This window comes from Colias philodice, chromosome 19 (genome assembly GCF_061535455.1).
Source record: "Colias philodice isolate Cphi_HAF_F1 chromosome 19, ilColPhil1 Martin Lab GWU primary, whole genome shotgun sequence".
Lineage (NCBI taxonomy): Eukaryota > Metazoa > Arthropoda > Insecta > Lepidoptera > Pieridae > Colias > Colias philodice.
The window spans coordinates 3,174,821-3,197,396 of record NC_143104.1 but is presented as its reverse complement, the minus strand read 5'-3'; the positions used below and the strand labels follow the sequence as shown (position 1 = coordinate 3,197,396).

At 32.6% G+C, this 22,576-nt stretch overlaps 1 protein-coding gene across 1 annotated transcript; it reads right to left on the bottom strand.

The window, feature by feature from the left end:
* Positions 1-19,766: 19,766 nt before the first annotated feature.
* Positions 19,767-22,289, bottom strand: LOC149479836 (uncharacterized). Its single transcript, XM_089707619.1, has one exon. The coding sequence runs from the start codon at positions 22,287-22,289 to the stop codon at positions 19,767-19,769; it is 2,523 nt and encodes an 840-aa protein (XP_089563745.1).
* Positions 22,290-22,576: the final 287 nt, after the last annotated feature.

Here is a 22,576-nt window from a genome sequence, read left to right as displayed (position 1 = left end):
CGCCCACTTTAGGTCACGACCCTTGATTACAAGTAATTTCATCAGACATCATTCTGACGTTTATTTTATTATTATTTTTTTAATTTTTCCTAGCCCTTTGTTGCGGTTGATACCCAAATTAAGCAAAAGATTAAATATCAACTGTGGGCATTCATTTTTATTTTTTTGTTAAAAATGTTTATCACCTATTATTATCCCTTTTATAAATTTATTTACTCTATAAATTAAATATGAAAATTATAAGGAAACGGGTCAATATTCTAAGTTCTCGTGTGTACCAAACGTATAGCTATATTTACGGAGGAATTTAGCGTATTATAATGTAAATCTGAAAGCAAACATGAAACAATATATATTATGTTATATGTACTTATAACAATTATAGCTGTTATAGTTTCCATATTTTATATGTTTACAAATATAATATGCTAAAGGGATTTGACACCTATGTGCTAAGTTTTACGCACTTTTTGGATGTGGTAATTTTTTTACCTTCGTAAAAAAACACAACGAAATCATGCTAATATAATATTATTATCATATTACAACAGGATCTCATACATACTAACTAATACTCATAGTAGTAAGTTTATAAGCATAATATTTACATAAGTTTACTGTCCAAATGATATAAAAATTCCATGTATAGTTTAGTAGTTGCTTTTAAGTTAGTATAACACAAATGTAAACATCTAATCTGATCTTATTTATATTAACACAATCACACCAAAAACAATAAAGACAATAATATTAATTATGTACAGGAGTGTATATTTGAAAATTAATAATAATTATGTAATCATTTAATACGATTGGAAAATAGGTACCTATATTTAATCCAATTTTGTTTAAATTTAAATGAGTATTCTTTTTCAGACGAGAATAAAAAAATAATGAATTTTTAATCTGGCAACACTACAAGTGACAGCTAAAACGTTAAAAGCGCGCGAAGCTCAACATTATAATTCCAGTGTAATTTTCTCACTCCGACCGAGAGATGTCGCTAATGTGATGCTCTCTTGCGGATGTTGCACCATCAAGCTATCATTTTTGCAAATTTAACGTGCAACTGCATTCGTCTCTCTGCAGGGGTTTGTTAAAGTTGATTTTTTATTGTGCCAAAGAAATTATCGTCAGTGATAATGTGGTTACCATTGCTTTCTAGTGCACTTGGCGCCCGTGACATCCATTACGGAAATGATATTTCGAAATAGGGCTGTCAATAATTCTATAGAAAAGTAAAATAATATTTTGTTATATTAAACGGCTGCGTAGTTATAGGAATTATCAAATGAATAAGATGTTCACGGTTAAAAGTACCTAGTCACTGCCTAACCTACAAAATATCTCCAAATCACAGACTAATAATAATATACTACGTATACAATCCAAATACAAAAATCATAATATCACAAAATCGCTTCGTTGCAACGTGAAAGAAGGAAGAATAAACATACACAATTTCGCATTTGAAGTATTACTAGGGACAAGTTAAAGAATTATATCAAATTTTCTGATTTAACTATGTATGGGAAAGAATGGAACATATTATAAAAATTCATAAGTTTCTTTGTTTACTTTTTAATTTAAACACATAGGGGATAGTCCTTCTTCTTATTCTTCTTCGTTTAACGCCCCACCTATTAAAGGGACTTCGCTAGGGTCTAGCATTTACATAGAACAAATCATTTACTTTCGCGCCCAAATTATATAATATTCCAAATGGTGGATAACTGTTAAATAATAAAGTATTTTCAGTTTTTAGAAACCACCAACTTATGTTTAAACATGAGTGAATACTAGTTTGTTTGTTATGGTAAAATAAAAATCCAAACGACCACATGGCCTTCATAATGAAAACTGTCAACCCTATGGCAACTGGGTCGCGAGAGGAGTACAAGAGGGTAGTGTCGTCTGCGGAAGTCATGGGTATATTTGCACTTATTTCGCACATATACAATAACTCATATACTGTAAAGTTGGTATTACAATTTGATTCTGGTGTCTAGACTCTAAATTGTCCGTGGCTACCTTTAAGTAAGAATGTACGTAGGCGACTGAAAATTTTGGTACATATTCTGATCATCTGATGTGATATATAGATGTGTAAGATAGCCTTTCCCACGACTATCTAATTTAAGAATATTCAAATAAATAAATTTTTTTGAATAAAATCTTAAAAGAATATACATATTATCTAATTAAAGGCTATACCTACCCATTTTTATAAATATTTTTTTTAGATAACTCATTAAGAACTTAGGGAAACAACGTCAGCACAAATATTTGTTTTCTAAAATTCTTTATCTGACATTAATAAACATTGCGTTCGTTAATTTTTTGCATCTGGTAATTAAGGTCGTTACGTTTCGGATGAAACATGGCCGTACTACCGTTTCCGGCGGGACTTTTTTAATTTTTCATTTACGCTCAGCGATTTCAATTTTTCCGCTAATTTCTCATTTAAGTTTGTTGTATTATTTTAAGCCATAATTTCTCATTTAAATTAGCAGGTTGCAATGTTAAAAAATTCTTTGCAATTTGTAAATTCACGACAGATTTTGCATTTACGAAAACAATTTACGAAGACTTTAAAACCAATATAGATTTTACTAACTTGGTATTAGGTCATTGTCTATGCTAAATTCTACTTTTCAATTCAACATACATGTACCCACAACTTATGTTCCATATGAATTTCTTTATAACCTCAATCGAATACAGGTGCGTTTTTCCAATATACAGATTCAAAATTCCCGCCACGTATGACGAGGATCGTTTGACGTTCCGTAGCATATTTTTTCGCGCCACAATTTTGGGCGAACGATTCAATCGACACATGCTCCGTTTCATTTCCGCTGCACTCTGTCCGCGGTGGTTTTTTGAGCAGACTATTGAAAAAATGTCTCACTATTACACGAACTTGATTTGACTAAGAACAGAACCATGTGTAGAGCCGATTCATGTATGTTCAGTAGAATAAGAAGTGTATTTTATCTGAAGCTTTGACAGAGACATAGCTTTACAGAGAGCAAAGTCGTGCGAGTACTGAGCTTTCATAAAATAACTTGACACTATTCCAAAACCTGCTAAGTTAGTTTTATTCCAATTTATCTTCCATAATTAACTAACAAACCAGGCGCATGCTTTGTCTAAAACCTAATTAATTATTTATCAACCTTCCTCTTGAATCATGATATCTATTAAAAAAAACAAATCTCAATACTTTGCGTTTTAATGACATACGGACAGTGAAAGCGACTTTGTTTTATACTAGGTATTTAGTGTTAACTGTGCCAGATTGCATTGTTTCTTTTGCTTTGTGTACTCTTTGCTATTGTTGTAGAGTCAGAAACAATAATTATTATTTACCGTGGATAGCTTCTGTCTTTAAAAAGCTCAGTTATTATACCTTCAATATATTTTATACATATTATATGTAATCCCCAATAATAGAAAAAAACTCCAAAGTTTCGCGCCAGTAAGTTTCATCCGAACTTAAAAGTATCAGCTCTATCCATTTCCCTGTTCCACATTAGCGACGGCAAATTGAAAAAGCACACTCGAAACCCCTTCAGTGTCACGTATGAACACAATAGGACATGTAGGTACCTTTGCATGTGTGCGTTTACACATACCTACAAGTTTTATCGTTTAAAAAATTTGACATTGCGGAAACGGATTCCCGGCTCATGAAAAAGTTTCTATTGGAACTATGATTTTCCAAACGAATGTAGTCAAAATGTAGTGAATGTAATCATGTTTTCATTCCAAGGAGGTTTTATATTGCTACTAGAGGAAGAGAATTTGAATGCAAAAAGTTTTCCTGTAAATATTGATCCCACCAAAAACATTTTCATGTAAAATGTTGCCAAGACGAGCCCATATGACTCGCACTGTCAAAAAGTTATCAGATCTCATGTAGAGCCAAGCTTCTAACACTACACGCCCTAACTCTACAAGGCCTAACTTCACAAACTCTACACCTTAGTCAAAATATGTGGCTTGGCCATTTCGCTACATTCACATCGGCGTAAGGTGAAAAATTAATTCACTGTTCATTACTTTTGTGTTATACAATAGTTTTTGTAGTAACGAACGGCCAAGCCACATAATTTGACTAAGGTGTAGAGTTTGTGAAGTTAGGCCTTGTAGAGTTAGGGCGTGTAGTGTTAGAAGCTTGGCTCTACATGAGATCTGATAACTTTTTGACAGTGCGAGTCATATGGGCTCGTCTTGGCAACATTTTACATGAAAATGTTTTTGGTGGGATTTCATTTCTTTTTGTAAGTTGTTTGTAACAAATTTTATTTTTATTTTTAGCTACTGTGTGGACGTAAGAGGCAGGAGACGTTCGCAACACTTCTATTCATTCATATTTATATGATCTGATCTGAAGTATATGTCTCAATATATTATGTCGATTAAATTTTTAATTTTTTTTTTAACAAGGAGTACCTATACATATATATATCTAGGGGAACCAAGTTTTAGATTATTAGATTAGACCTCTAGCGTCATCAAAATTTAATTTAAAATTACAGGTCTCATACAAACTCCCATCCCCTAGTTTAAGGGGTTGGGGGATGAAAGTTACAAGTTTTATAATTTTTTTGTTGTTTGTGTGCTAATACTAGCTTACATACAAAATTTCAGCTTTCTAGGACATTAGGAAATACCTTAAGAATTTTGATGATCATCAGTGAGTCAGTGACGAAATTAGCGTTTTTTAGATATAAATAAAATCTGAAGTATAAAAGCTAATGTAATTAAAACTTAATATGTTCAATAAGTCCGCTATTGACAATATATCCCGAAAATTTTGTTGATCTAGCATAATCCAAACCCAAGTTATGAGGGTTCAAAAAAACGTCGAAGCGCTTCGAGAAAAGGTAGGTAGTGCCCGTGCGCGTAGTCGCTTGGCTCGTCTTGGCGGGGGCACTACCGTGCCCCCAGATTAAAGAATACATATTATTATTTGTATTTTAACGTAATAAGGTAGGTACCGCACCGGTTTAATACATCGATTCAGATAACTTACAATAAAGTAGGTAGTTATTACCTTTTTTTAACCGCTCTTATCAAAACCTAGCAGAAAATTCTATTTAAATTAAGTCTAGATATATCATATTATCACTATATTAAAAAGGGTATTAAAACAATTAAATAAATCGTTATTACTATATTGTATTAGTTTTTGTCTAATATTTACCAAGGCGCCGCAAACACCACATGTTGATGCAATAACCAGCAAATAGAAAGTGCAGTAATTATAATTACTCCATAATTGGATGGGTCGCGAGATGAGGGTCGTAATTTAATAATATTGTATGATGGATCGTGTTGATCTTTATATTGTGCTCATAGTAAGAGACAATGATATACATACCTAGATAATATGTGTATGTGCTGATATTTTTATAGATACTTAGTACTAAATAAATTAAAGAATTGAAAAATTTAAAAATAATTAAAGTAGTTTAAAAATATGAATTTATTAATGTGAATGCAGTGAGTACCTACATTTTATTAAACTCTAATCATGCCAAATAAGTTTCAAATTGATGTTTTTAAAAAATTGATCACGGTATTCATTGTTACTTGCGTTAAACAATTTTCTTTCGAATTTAAAATAAAAAGGTTTAATTTGGTTTGTTTTATTTGAAAGGTGTTGCCAACATTCAAGATATTAGGATATAGGTAAATAGGTTATAATTCGGAATAGGGAACAGAAAATGTAGACCCACATATTATAGTCTGTTATGCGATCACTCCCGCGTGTATAATCTGTCATCTGAGGTGAGGGACGCCATTGGACATTTTAAATTTCGAACACGCTACCCATTTTCCATTACTCAAATTATTTAATATTAGTCAGTTCAATAAAGAAACGAATCTTCAATGGCGGCCAAAGCTGACTTTGACAGATGGTAGGATCAGCAAAAAAGAAAATAAAAATAACGTAAATTGATAATTATTTTATTAATTATTTCAAATTGTTTGTTGACAAACTTTTTTGTTATTGTATTTGTGTATTTATATGAATTATCATATTTACGTATACAGAATGTAATAAAATCCCCATAATACTTGTAATAAGCCCATAAAACTGAACAACTTTTCCCAAAGAACATATTTTGTCAAATTCCAATAAAACATTATTTACTTTCGCAAATGCATAATTGTCATTGTAAATTTATGATAAAAACTATTATAGGGAAAATCAAATACATTTTAGTGACTTTATTTTTCCCTTTTTTTTTGCATACCGTACGGCCGTGTGTGAGCGAGAGGGAATGATAAGCGCCGCCATTGAAGATTCGTTTCTTTAAAGAACTGACTAATAATAAATAATATTAGTTTTTATTACATACTAGCGGTCCGCCCCGGCTTCGCCCGTGGCATATGTTTACCTACGTTTTCTCTACATAAGAACCATCCTCGTACTTCAAGGAATATAATAAAAAAAGAATTATCGAAATCGGTTCAGCCGTTCTCGAGTTATGCGCTTACCAACACATTTTGCGATTCATTTTTATATATAAAGATTTTAGAATCTAAATAAAGAACAAATGCTGTAGCTAAAACACGGTGTGAAGAATGGTCACATAGGCTGGGTCAGAAAAAAATCCAATAGTTTTAAAGAAAATAGTAGATTAGTTTCAAACCTTAAGGTTTCAAATTATTGGAGGAAATTACAATAAAACACAATCCTCTTTATTTATTTAACACTTTATTGTGCAAGAAACCAGGTACATAAACTAACAATGTATGTACAATAAACAAAATCTCTTTATTCTTTATCGAAAACAAATCGCTACAAAATAGAGCGAGCTATACTTATCAATGGATAATCATTGTCTTGTAACTATGTCCTGTAATTATAAAAATAATTGCTTCGTATACCCAGGGGATGGTTAGGCTCAAAGGCCGCGACATTTGGCTGGAAGTTCACGACCTTTGGAGACGATTCAGTCCTACACTGGAAAGGGCATTTAGACCATAAAACTGTGGTTAATACGGTGACATTTTTCAAAACAGTTAATAGGAAAATGCAATGAAATTCTTTATGTGACTCATGGATATGGTAATAGCTGTGCCTGCACGTGATTTCACCCTCGGATGAACCCGCAGGCAAAAGATATTAAATACATATTTCTATGTGTTCTGGTACTAAATAAGTTATATCACTGCAAAGTATCATCACAATCCGTTCAGTGGTTTTCACTTGAAAGAGTAACAAACATACATACCTCCATCCAATGATCCAATACTTAAGTAGAACTAATCAGATAGTATTGTTTTATATTATCTGTGGTATTCCTGAAAAGTACGTAAAGGGATTTTTGATTGTTCTTGCCATTTAATCAATTTAATGTTTTCCATTAAATAACATAATGGTCCAATAAAAAGGGATTATCTTAATTATTTGTAAGAAAGTCATAATTTCTAATCATTAACTCGAATTTGAATAAAAGCTGTAAATGACAAACCAGAGATACGTGACCTCTGCGTTTTTGATACTTTGATAGGAACGTTTGGTCACTGACAGAATTGAGAGGTCAGATTATTTTGGAGCGTTTTGTAATCATTTTCTTTAGAGCAATGTCTTATCTTCCGAAAGAAGAGTCAATAGCGAAGGGGAGACAACCCTTTGAACATTATTAACACCTGTGACTTGGAATAAAACATTGTCTTTACTGTGGTTTTACGTTTTGAAAATTCGTCCAGAAAACAGTGTATTTGAGGGCCACATATTTACATAATATACTAGCGGTCCGCCCCGGCTTCGCCCGTGGTACCTACATGTTTAAACTATCCTATCTCTCAAGTTGGATCGAACTGCACATGGTGTGCGAATTTTATTATAATCGGTTAAGTGGTTTAGGAGTCCATTGAGGACAAACATTGTGACAAGAGATTTATATAATATATAAGATTTTCACTTAAAGCTTGTATTTCCTATGTATACGCGGAAGATTCGGTTTTACATAATAATGAAGGTGCTGTAGGTAATGTGTTTGTAAAACTAAATAAAAATTTGTAATAATTTGTTTTCAGCTGTTTAACGGAAATCCCATAAACTTTTTTAAACAGTTTCGTGTTAATATTATATGGTATTGCAGCTACATATTTATAGAGCTGTATGTTGCAATATGCAGCTAGAGTTTTCAAAATATTTTCTACTTTTAGTAATATTAAACTCGCATCTCTTATTATTATTAGGTATTTTAAGTATATTTGGCACTTAAATATGAATTTAAACAAATTTTTAATTTTAGTGGATAAAATTTTTTTTCAGTTTTTTCTCTTCTTATAAACAGAATTAGTCCATAAAAATAACATTTGACTTGATTACGACACGAGATACTGCGCTGGGGTGACATTTATCCGATTGCACACAAAGGGGTTAGGGACTCGGCAAGTTATTGTGACACCGAGTGGAAATATCTTGAAAAGTGTCTAAATTATTATCTGAGTTGTTATTTTTGAATGAAATTTAAACTTTGAAGATGCTTATGGAATATAAGACAACATTAATCGATATACGGAGAAATGATAATCACTACATAGTATGAAACAGGTTTTTTTAATAGATAGAGTGATTCAAGAGGAAGGTTTTAGTATATAATTTATTGTTATAAGCGGGGGCGGAAAGCTAAGTTAATACAGGTAAATAGAAACTGTAGGGGAATGCAAACTTTAAAATGGAGGACACAAAAGTAAAAAAAGTACTGAATACTAGGATAGATCTGCTAAGTCATGTACTATAATATAATAATAAATAATTCACCTACGCAAAATATACGAAAATGTGATTAATTATACCTTATTGACAACGTTGTTAACGTTGTCTTCAAAAATTTAATAAAATTTTATTTTGCCATCATTTCGCACACGACTGCCAATGAGGTAACAATCAATAAGTCATAACAAATAACATGTTAAGACTAACCTGTTACCTGACTCCTTGACAGCCTAGGTTTTCCCGTTTAATTTAATGTCCTGAAAATAAACTTCGATAGCGCGATTTACAATGTTCCAAAATTTCCATGACGACACCTGGTAGACTTTCCACGAAACTATATTTTCTTTACCAACTCTTACCTGTTTAATTTTTGTAAACTTATGTTAGCACAATATCAATATCCATCATATACTTACAATAAAAGTAAAACAGTTTTTTAACCTGTTCCGTTAATCAAATAAAAAAGAAAATTCTCCGAAATTTTAATATGCACGCCAAGCAGCGCCACTTAGTCCCGCGGTGAAAATATGAACTAAATTTCACAGGATAGCTCGATAGAGGGTCGAGTTGCTCCTCACCTCCTACTCTTTACCACTGTGATTCAAACAGTATAGAAAAAGCATTTGAATACCTAATAATAAATGTACAATAACATATATTTTCTTTTGGTTACATTATGCAAATACATAACTGCGCTTTATATAAATAAGTTGAAAAAGTGAACAGCTCAGCAAATGATCACGGCATTGTTATGATTGATAAAAATACCAATAAGCTCAAATGCAAAACAAAAATAAATAACCTATCCAGTTTATAACCACGCCAAGCATATTCTTCCAAAACAAAACACGTAAATTAAAACAAAATAAGTAAATTAAAACTCAAATCTCTTTATATTTATAAATACATATATAATTAATAATATAGTATATAGTATACCTATAATATATAGTATACCTCTCCTCTCCTTTGAGATCTTCTTTGGATGTGCTTGTGCCGTTTCACAAAATCGTTTCAAAATTCAAATATTGAAAAAAAAAATGTTTTTGTATTTTTGACTCGATGCTGAAGTTTTTTAACATTTCCTTGAAATGCAACTTAAGTGACTGGTAGGTATACACTGACTTCATACCTTTTGATACTTGTATCAGAATCATTTTACGGTAACATAAAATAATATTAGTAGGTATACAGTATACACAATCATACATATGGATATTTTTCAAAGAAATATTAGGAAATGTAATGAATGAATAAAGGGACGTTTAATTATGATATTTCTAAATTCAGTTTCATGTAATACTTGCATTGCAATTCCCTTTTTTTCTGAATAAAACAAAGTTTAAAATACTATATGTATACAGTGGAAATGGAAATTAAAAAATAAAGGAAAGTTTTCTTTTATCAAAATTTGCTATCTCCAGTATTTCAAGTACTTTCCCTCCAGGGCCCATAGAAAATTTCCAACCTGTAGGTATATTCTTTGTGTAAGTATATGTTTACTAAAAATAGCTGTGACAAGAGATTGTCTTATAGAACGTCTTTGAACAATATTCATCAACTTTCAGTTCTCAATCTCAGATCAAAACTTGCAAATCCATCTATACTCTATGCAAATGTTACCAGCGCAATAATCGCGAAAGTAAGCGATACGAATAAAAATGCCGCGAAAAAAACCTCTCCAGCCCCCAAGGAGTGAGGTTTAACATATCTAATGCGATTTACGTGTTCCCTCTTCACACCTTGACGACTGTCTGTAATCGTTTTAAGACGTTGTTGACTTGACTGTTGTCGGTTTGCGGGGATTTTTTTATTGTTGGCAACATTTAACCCATTGACCACCGTAAGCCCCGATCGGGGCGCGACACAATAGATTTTCTATTGTGTCTGTGATTCCGAGGACTGATGGATTAATTTTTTGAGAGCGATGTTTGCTTTAGGGTGTGTGCTGGTGTGAGTATTTGGAATCTAAAATGTTTTATACGTTTATTAATGCTTTGTTCATCATTTTTACGTTATTAATTGGGGAGTTTATATTGTTTCGTAAATTACCAATATATAATTAGAACAGCTAACCGTTGCGTTTAAAAAACCTTATTTTTGCATGCTCCTTCAGCTGTTTTATTAAAGAAGGTAGCTTATACCTAATTTCCTAAGATATATTCTGTGCGTATAACTATGCTATATATATTTATTTATTTAATTTATTTCAGATAATTGCAATATCCATATAATTGTTAGTACATAATATCTGTGGTATGAATTACGACTGCAAAGACTATTAATATGTCTAAATTCACTTGTCCATCGCATACCAAAGCGTATTTATAATGCAATCTCTATCAGCTTCATACAATACCATGTGGCTTCGCTTGCACTGTACTAATGTCATAATTATGGATCTATGAATATCAGACATCTTTGATTGAGCTATTATTACGAGTTCATAAATTTTGAACACTTGTAACTGTGGGTTTACAACTAATAATCAGGAGGTAGCTATCCCGTTCTAATAAAGGGCAGGGTGAATAGGTCGGAGTGAGAGGGTAAATTTGCAATTTGTATGACTGGTTGAGTCGTTCGCGAGAGATTTATACGCTCATTTGTAAATAATGAAGGCGCCACTCATTGTGATAGAGTTCTATTGTGGTCGACCGTCTCAGGGTTGAAAATGAACATAGGTTTTTCTTGGCCAAATTGTACGGCAAAGGTTTGATTAATAAGTTGTGACGAGAGATAATATGTGGTTGTGATACATTTTTGTAACGCCTAGCGAATATATGCAGCAATATTTGCTATTACAATTTTATAAGGCAATGCAAATTTGCGTTCTTATAATATATTTCGTGAAAAATATTATAATATTATGTGTTATGTCTTAATGAAATTGTCAATCGTCCTATACTAAATTAAACAATACAATTTCCTATTGTAACTCTTAAGGAATGATGCTTTTTTGTTTTTAAATCATTTATCCTAAGTTCATCAATCAAGAAACATATCGTGATCGATGTTTTTAATCTCTGTAGTGCAGCCCTGTCGCAAGGCCAATTACTTAAAGTCAGTGCATATAGTCTTGACTACATCTGCTATTGTGCGTCCAATGCGTCGCTTACTCGCCTACCCTCACCATTCTTCGTGGTTTAGTGGAAAATGGGGTTACTTACGCCCATTAGCATTATTTAAAAGTGCTTTCTGAGGTTGTTTTGTTGATTAAAGCGGTCTATTCAGTGGTGTTTTGGGATGACGTTTTATAGTCTATGAATGAGAACTAAAGTTTATTTTATTTATTTATTTATTTATTAATGGCGAAGGTTTGCTTTTAATTTTTCAGAAATAAGAAATAAGGAAGCAATCACACCAAACTCAAATAGTTATTTCTACATTAGCCTTTCTTTGGGAATGCTTTTCAATAAGTAGTTAGTTGCAACTATTCAATGCAGATTTGTGACAGTTAGGATGAGTTTCAGCTTATATTTTCCATTTCAACTCTCTTTTAGCTGCTTTTCTACCGTGAAACACATGGTAACATATCTCGCTATGCAAATTAATTTCTCCTGGTACAGAGTGAGAGCAATTATGAATTAATGCGTCATAATCACTAAGCATAGCAATGAATAGTGTATAGTGTTAATCGTTACGTATTGTAACACCCGGAATTTCATTACGGGCCAGGCCTGGATTAGAATGCCCGGCCCATTGTTCATTGAGTTATAGCTGGACGCAGTAATATGTGCTGCGGGGGAAGTCGGAATGGTGGGCCGTTTATGAAATGTCCATTTAAGCTTACATTTGTTTAAAAAGTCTGCCACTTGTTAATGTAATAGAAATACAAGTGCGTTATCATCATGTCTTACAGCTGGCTGAAAATTGTTGGGACAAGTGATTGATCTAAATATATAAATGTAGGTATGTTAAATTTGTATTTGTGAATTAATTTCTACAATAAATAGATATAATAAGGTAAAATAAGGCTGTCATCAGGAAGTTATAATACTACTACACCACTAAGATATCAACTGTAATTTGTGTAATTTTTAAGTTTTTTTTATTTTTAGTAAGTAAGTAGAGTCTCCTAATTATTGGGATACTTCAATAAAACACTTGAAAATGAAAATGACGGCAGCAGGATGGCCAGCAAGACCTTAAATTGGCACGATTGGCCCGTCTAATTGTATGAAATATGCGCTCAATGTAAGTTGTGGATGGTCTTGGCAATACTACGGTTAACTTTTAATTAATACATACGTTAATGTCATTGGCATGAGCGTGATGTATTGCGTGTTAGTAAATGGGATATATTTTACTTTTCAGTGTATTAGGTAGGCATTACCTACTATTTAACTACTATATACTTTTATGTATATGTATGTTTGTATATCGGCCATCTGGTTTCCATAACACAAGCGAAAGCTTAATATGGGATCAGATCGTGCCGTGTGTGAAAACGGTCCTGAAATATTTATTTATTTATTTTTTACTATTTAATCTATATTATAGTGGAGTGGAGCGTGGAGCAGCTAGTCTATACTAATATTATAAAGCTGAAGAGTTTGTTTGTTTGTTTGAACGCGCTAATTTCGGGAACTACTAATCCGATTTGAAAAATTCTTTCGGTGTTAGATAGCCCATTTATCGAGGAAAGCTATAGGCTATATATCATAACGCTAAGACCAACAGGAGCGGAGAACTACGGGTAAAACCGCGGGGCACAGCTAGTTTCATGTCGTCGCGTCGTCGTACCAGCCGTGGAACGTTCATTGCTGCAAGTCCTCCCTCAAGGGTCGACCACGACCATAATAATATATATTTTACCATATTATGTAAATGTATGTTGTAAAAATATATATAAGATATTCCTTAAATTTTCGCACCGGTGAGGAGAAAAATCCTAATAAGTGAAAGGAAAAGATATATTTTCGCTTCAAATTGAGAACCTCTAGGGATTTTAAGTCAGTTAAAACTTAAAAATAATAATACATATAAGTCACATAATATAAGTAACTTTAGTCTATGTTGTAACTGTTCACATAAATGACTACATAATTAAGTAAAAAACGTTAATCATTATTTTTTTAACTTCAAAGCATAAGCCACAAGTAGTCATAAACGATGGTCTCTAAGTGGAACACAAATTATAGCTGATAACGATAATATTCACATAAATCATTTAAGATAACTTTGTACTAAATATGGAAGTAAGTAACATTAGGAAATAGTTGTTTGTGATTTTATGACTGGGATACTCCAGATCTAAATTGACTTGGTTGGTAGTGGCAATGCCTTCCAAGTCAGAGGTCGTGGGTTCGATTCCCACCCGGGGCAAATATTTGTGTGATCAACATAGATGTTTGCTCTGTGTCTGGGACCTGGGTGTTCATTATCTATCTATGAGTATTTTTTTTTAAATTATATATGTATGTTTATCAGCCATCTGGTTTCCATAACACAAGCGAAAGCTTAGTCTGGTATCAGGTCGTGCCGTGTGTGAAAATTGTCCTGAAATATTTATTTATTTATTTAATTTCGTGATAAATTCTTGATATATTTATTTATAATTGGTTCTTGGTGTATTTTTATTATTGTACCTACTCACTTAAGTACTCACGTAATATAATCGATATAATTAAGGTAGAGTTCGTAAATTAAGAGAGTTCTTGATTGTCATTAAAATGTAACGTAATTTTTGAAGTTATACGAATAAAATAAGTGGTCATCAAAACATCTAAGCACTTTTTGAGAAAATAGCTAACAGAAAGACAATTTGTTTTTATGCAGATTATTTATGGTAAGAATCAGTTAGAAATCACTACAAATTAGATCAGGGACAATAACGAGGGTGTGTTATATAGGGTGTTCAGGTGTATACATATATACAGAGTGTTCAGGTGTTTATATACAGGGTGTGTTCTGTACAGGTGGGTGGGGTCAAAGGTCATGTCAACCAATCGCTACCGGACGTCATTCGACCGGAAGTACATCCGCTTTAGTTTTTAATTATTACCATCGAGTGGACAGTTTGTGCAGCTTGTAAAAGGTTTGATATGTATGTTTGTAAATGTGGACAATGATTCAGATTTGTATGGATTGAACTTTCAAGTTCAATCCATACAAGAAAGTTCTTTAAACCGAACTTTGAAAATTAGAGGGAAAAGTGACCAATAGTTAGGAATGGGGCATATATTAAATGTATTTAACATAGCTGTATCATTGATCGATATCTTTTGCAGGCTTAACCCAGCATCACGAATTCAGAAGATATAGTCGGTGGCCGGTGCGGAGAAGAGAAGAAGCTACCAAAACCAACTTAAGAATCCTGTCTGCAGAATATTTAACGTATGTTTGTAATGTGATGATAAGTGAAGCCGTTGCAAATTTCAGTTTTTATAAAGGCTATTTAAATTTTTGTGAATTTCCATAAGTAATTCTGATCATAATTTTAGTTTCTGGATTATATCGAAGTATATTTTGAGCAAGTAGGATATAATTATAAGGCTTTATTCAGTTTTAACAATTTTAATAATTGCTAATATGTATATACACTACTAGAGGTCCGCCCTGGCTTCGCCCGTGGTACATATTTCGCAATAAAAGGTAGCCTATGTCCTTTCTCGGGTATCAAAATATCTCCATACCAAATTTCATGCAAATTGGTTCAGTAGTTTAGGCGTGATTGAGTAACAGACAGACAGAGTTACTTTCGCATTTATAATATTAGTATGGATTTTCACACTAAACGGCTTGTGAGTTGTGACCTTGTAGGAAGTAAGTAATTCTAATTAGTTACAAGAACACTTTAATTCAGTATACCAACGACAATAACAAAGTACTTTGAGCTAATAAACACTATTAAAAGTAAAGGAAATACGAATTAAAGGCAAGTCTAATAATAACGCGTCTTACCGGATGTCTCTTGTTGTAGCCTGAATAAATCTTACTACGCGTTTCTTTTAGATTTGTCTACACTAATATTATAAAGGGGAACTTGTTTGTTTGTTTGTGTGGATAAATAGATAAACTGTTTTATCGATTTGATAATTCTTTCACCAGAAGAAAGCCACATTACATATTCGCGAGAAATATAAATGATAGGCATATTAAGTTTTACTAAGAACCAGTCTACTAATTATTGTGGGTAATTCCAAGAAAGTAAAGTCGGTTAGTGTGGCTGAAGTATCTACATAGCTGTATATTAAACTTAATATAGTTAAGTAGTCCGTAGAAGTTTGAATAGAGGCAGATTTGTCTCAACAATTAAGCTTTGCAACCATACGTCTTGGCCATTTATAATTTGTGTAATAAAAATGTAGCATTAACCAAGGGGGCGGTGAAATGCTTCCTTTATTATTAAAAATATCACACTATGAAATAATATAATATCTATAAATGATCGTTCTAACGAGTCAGAAGTATTCGTTAACTATGAACTATACATTCAGACTTTCGTAATTTTACATTTTCGTTCAGATTACAATTATACTGCATTTTTAATATAATAATTAATTAGTATTTTTTTATCCAAAAAATTCAAACAAATGATTATAAAAATTGAGACAACGTTCTGCGACTATCAACGCTATGTACCTACATACCAACTTTGCATAAACAGTCCTGATCTTTAAAACCACCAACAAGCGTAATTAATTATCTTATTTATTGGTCTACAATTGCGCTAGTGTAGAATGTCCCAATTTATCACAGCTTACAAGCAGTCACAAGCTACCCCGCATTGTTTCCGCAAAATTGGACCCTGTGATTAATTTGTTTAACTCCCCTTGTATGCAATTTGTCTCAATCCATTTTGACTAGACCTCCCCCACACCCTTCGAATGTCTTGACTTAAGATCCAGTCAACGGTATGTAGTAGATTCCGATAGATCAAGTTATAATGGTCTGCTATGCCTTAGTTTATTTGGTAAGATGACTTTGGCGGCAAATATATATGAAGATGTTGGTAAAGGATTGTTTGTGTAATTTAAGGCTATCCTATTAAAGTATTTGCAGATGTCGGAAGACGTTTGGAGTATTCTAAAGTTGGATCTAAAAGCAGGAAATACACGAATAGATAGGTCATAATATACCTTTATCATTCGATGATAACTATAAAAAATCTTCATACTTGGTGCTTTTAAACTATGGGGATTTGACCTGACAATTTTATGCGTAAAATATAAACGGTATAGTGAAATCAATCTATTGGTAATAAGAAACCTGTGGCAGAATGAAATTATTACAAAGTTGTAAATATGTAAACTTTTTCCGTACCTCCTCAATCAAAAACGTAAATTCCTTTTTCTATACATATCATAATTCAAATAATAAACCGAAGTTACGTAATCGTATTACTGTAAAATAAGGTTTCCGTTATTTTCACTTCAGCGAAACCTTTTCTTATCAAGAACCCGCTAATTATCAAGTTTCGGAAGCGCTGAGGTGTCATCTTTCACGCGACATCTGGAATCTCTGATAGTGATATCTTGGCCACGTCCCGAGGGACCTTGTTACGGCCCTTAATTAAACCTACCACAATTACTATAGAAATATTTGCTGATACTTACAACCTTGTGGTAGTGATCACCGTTAATTTATAGGGCTGCTAAATGTGACAATTTTCTTTCATGGAGTTTCAGGACTCAGGTATAGGTACTTTTTCGCTAAGAAAGGGATTTAGTATAAAAAATAAACTAAATGATGCGTAATTGGTATTTTAATATGTCATACATTGCGTTTGTTAGTTTTCCAAACTTTTATCAGTTTGTTGTTTGATGTTCGTGTGCGGTATACAAAATGAAGTATAGAAATTTCTGCTGGTGTCTGCTAGATCAGTAAATATTAGAATGTATTCTTATTTTGCTTTACTGGAGAAAATCAATATTATAAACAAAATTGTGATTAAGCAAGGCAGTATATTATTGAGTAGATTTCCGCCCGCGGCTTCGCCCGCGTTTTCAAAGGAAAACCCGCATAGTTCCTGTTCCCGTGGGATTTCTGGGATAAAACCTATCCTATGTGTTAATCCAAGTTACCCTCTATATGTGTGCTAAATTTCATTGTAATCGGTTCAGTAGTTTTTACGTGAAAGAGTAACAAACATCCATACATCCATACATCCATACTTACAAACTTTCGCCTGTATTAAGATTAAGATAAGATTAAGATTAGGAGAGTCATCTTTTTTTAATATGTTTAAAATACGCGACGATTTGAAAACTTACATTGTTTCTTGGAACGTGAGTTCAAAATGTTCGTAACAAAAATTGTAGATAATTATACTGTTATTAGGAATTGACAACCCTACCCTTAATGAAACCGTAGAATAACAAGGTCGTAAGTGTTTTAAGGAAAATCAAGTTTCTGAGCAAACAAGGGAGAGAGATTGTTTAAATTATAGCTCTTACGAGTCGGCGACATTTTCGGCTCGGAGCAAGCAATGTTGTCAACGGGTTAATTTAAGAAGTTCTTTCGCCTTCCGTTTTGATAACGATAACGTTATTTATATTTATGGACTTTCATTTTGTAGCTGGATTCTTCATGATTGCATGGGTTAAATAATATTTAGATTGTTTATCCGTTTCGCTTTATAGTTGATTTTACTTGGCAGATGGATTTCAATGATATTCTGATTTCGTTGCAGTTTTGTAGGAGATTTTTAACATATGAGGATAAACATATTATACATTTCTTCAAACATATAAACATATTGGACTTATTCTTAACCATTGTATCTAAGCATTGTAGCAAAAAATTTAAAGAATTTTAGTTAAATTCACATACATACATATTTTTTTAAGGCTTTATGATATTTTTAATCATTGCAACCTAAAAATATGTTCCTCCGGATAAAATATATCACCCATATCATAGAGAACAGATGAACCAAATTAAAAACGGTGACCATAAATTAGCAAACACACCGGACGATTTGTCCACAAATCCCGTGTCAATCGGGGATTATCCCGGACAATTGTCCGTAATCCCACAACATTGTGGTCCTTCGTCCAGTATTTATTGCGGTGTGGTCACCCCACCCGATTAGTCTTAAGAGTCGGCTAATTAATTTGTTTATGGCACTGGATTAGACGTAAACCTACTGAATTGATACAGATAATAAATGTAGAGTCCAACTCTATATTTCTGGCTCTAGTTTCAATAAAAGGTATTTATGATTTCGGTTTACTTTATTAGATTGTAGGAGATAACCAAAAGGAGACAATCATCAGTACATCATGTACAGATTTAAATTTAAAGCATGTTTATTATAACAATACAAAAAATAATTGAATTATATAATGAATAGTAAGATATTTTAGACATCTACGTAAATTAGTATGTAAAATTCTAATTATAATTATTGTAGTTCCCACAACCGACCCAGGTACCTAAAAAGCCTAAAAACATCCATCGAGTCTATATAAATTCGCCACTCCATTTGGTTAGACTCATTTTTGCGAGTCCGAGGCCAATTTGCTAAGTGGACCCAGTAATGACAGATTAGTGAGCCTCCGCGGCACCTGAGCGGGTAAAATTTGCAATAACTCACCCGGGAGTGGCTAATACACCCGGATCGCGGGCTATAAATTTGTCCGGGGTGATTAGTGCGGGGCTCTGCTAGGTAAGTGTGGAGGATGCTTTGATTTTGTCTAAATGTGATGTTCGTAATAATAAGAGAGGACTGTTCTTTTTAATAACTTAATGATGTGTTAAAAATTCTAGGCTTTTACTTCAATGTAATATCAGTAAAAATCTACATAGTCTGATGTCTAGGCTATCTCTATAAACTGCTCAATATTTTAATATTTTTACTGATCCGTAGGTATATTATTTAAACTTAACACAGTTACTAGATACTTAAAAATCAGTAAAAACATCCTTTTTACGCATAGGCTTGATTCGTAATAATAACAAAGACACTGAAAAAGCTTAAAATATTTAATATTTATATTTAAACGTTAAAAATAAGAACATTATAATATAAAATTATCAGAAATTGTTTATCTACAATGAATGAATCCATAAGCTAAAATGTAGTATTTAATTTATCATTTTTCTTTGAAACTTTTTGAATAGCGCTGTCGTCTAAAGTGGTTTTTACTGATTTACAAAGTGTCTTCGTAGAACCTGGAAATTCTTTATTATTATGAGGGGAAGTAGGATTTATATTTCCATTATCTGCTTTGAAAATAATCCGTCTTGGTATTTTACTTGGTTTTACCTTTGAAGACCTATAGCTTGTTATATCAACTTCTATGTCTGTTTGCGGATTATCAATATTAATGTTTAATGTGTTATATTCCTTACTTAAATGTTTCTTACTCTTTTCTTGAATTGGTTTAGAAATTTTCGAGATATCAGACTTTCTTCCTGTGTCGTTCTGAGTATTGTAAATTTTTATATTTAGAGAAGCATGCTCGTTTACAGATTTATCTTTTTTATTAGATTGAGATGCATTTGTAGGTCTAAATATACCAGGAAACCTTTGTTTCTTCTGTGTATCTATTTGATGTTTATCTTTTTTATTTAAGGTTATTGGGCTTTCTTTTTGGTGCTTATTTCTTTCCTCTAATTTATAACTTTTCTTTGGTTTTAAAATCTTTGGAACTTTAGATATTTTGTGTTGCTGATCTTCATATTTCATTTTTCTTTTAGATCTAGCTTTATCCATAGGTAAAGATTTCTTTTCTATTATAGTTTGTGACTCACTTTTTTCAATGGAAGCGTTATTTGTATCATTTTTGGATTTAGTTTTTAGTTCTGCAGTCTTTTCAAGAACCGACTGTCTAATGGTCAGACTTCTAGATCTTGTTCCAATGCCAGATTTGGTAATGGATTTATTGGATTTTGCTTTGATATTTTCTTTTGTTTTATTCATTACAATGCTTGGCACAACGTCTGTACTTTTATTGTCAGTTATTGAGGTATATTTCTCACTACTATCATTTTGTATACTAGATTTTTTATTATTATCCGTATTCATGGATACACATTTACATATACTTTTGGACAGTGATATGCTTGCGTGTGTGTAAGAAATGTTTTTGATTTCCTGCTCTTGGATTAGTGTCATCGTTTTAGAGGAATGTAGATCAGGAAGCAAAGGTACACTTTTGGAACATTTTGCATCTTTAAGGATGCCGCGTATGGGAACATATGGGCATATATGTTGCTTCGACAAACTTATATTTTCTTCTAATGATGGAAGAGGATTTCTATAACTTGGCATTATTTTTGCAAAAGATGGTCGCTTTGGAATCTCATTAATGTGCATAACTTTTTCTTTGGACGATTTAAGGCTTTTAACTGTGACATATTTTGGGCCATACGAGGGTAATTCAACGTCTACTTCCAAGTTTCGCGTTCGTGGTAGCAAAAATAGTTTAACGCCGGGAAGTAAATTATTATCTTTATTGTGTTTAAATGGTTTCAGTGGGTTGGGTTTTCGTTTTCTTTTGAAGCATTTACATACATTCACCGGCTTACGTTTCTTTTTATGAGACCACAAACAGCAAAGCGCAGGAATACACCAAATGATTTCCAAAAACAGCAAAATTATTATGATAATAATTTTTTTCGAAGGCCACGATACTGGACATCCAGATTCAAGAACTTTATTTTGTAAAGATGTATATTTGTCATCGCAGAAATGTACTATATCTTTGTAAAAGTTCTTTGTCTTATTTAACAGGGACAAAACACTACCAAAAGCAACGTAAAGGTTATCATCACTTAAATGTGGAATCACATCTGACGCCAGCCATATTTGAAATCTTGAGCCAAAATCAGTATCATTATCCAAATTATCTGTATTTAAACAACTTGCCGCTACTATGTAATAATCCAGTAAAGCTGTAGATGAATTTGGCGACATAAGTTGAACTAACGATTGATTTCTTAAAGGTACAAACATAGTTTGTGGATTGAGACCCCAATTTATGTAAGGTATGGGGATAGTCAGTCCGTTATCTGTTTTTTCGTAGTAGGCTAAGCGGTTGCAAGCATCATGTCTACTTCTTTGGTGCCATTCGTGTGGCTTAGGAGCTATGTCTATTGTAACAGATTGTAACAAATCTTCATTCGGACCGTGCCACGACGTGCCATCCGTATTTAAATTTCTTTTGATATTACCAAATAATTTAAATATCTTGATCGCATTATCTGAACTGATTGTTCCAGCGTAGTAGGAATATTTAGTGATAGGTAAGATCCATACTTTTATGTATCCACCAATGGCGTCTGATAGAGCCATATCCATAACTTCTTGTTCACTTAAACTAGTGGCTTCTTTATTAATAGTTGAGTAGCAGTTTTCAAAATAGTTCACCAGGTTTACTAAATACTCGTTGTTCAAAGAATATCCTATCTGTGGAGGTGGAATGAGGTTTTGAAAGTATCTTCTCGCTTGTAAAGCTTCTAATTCCGACGTAGTCCATTGTTCTTTGCCAACATCTGATGATGAAAAGAGAACTGATCCTACATTTGGAGATTCTGGAGCGCAGTGGACTAATGCTTCGAAAATTATTATTAGCTCTATATAAATTATCATCACAATAAACTCTATAAAAATAAACACATACAAAATTGTTTACGCTGTTATACAATCTGTCAGTGATCGTGACATGACAGTTTATTTTTAATTACAGAGTTTAAAAGCTGCGTTCAGATTGAAACCCAGACAAAATTGAAAAGGAGAGAAAAAAATCCAGCAATTCTGCTGCTAAAGAACATCGGTAGAAGTCTCTAACGTGTTTCAGCGCTGTCCATATTATCCATTCATGCAAAACTCTGTCCTTGTCTTTTTGCCTATTCCCACATCTCTTTAACTGAATTGAT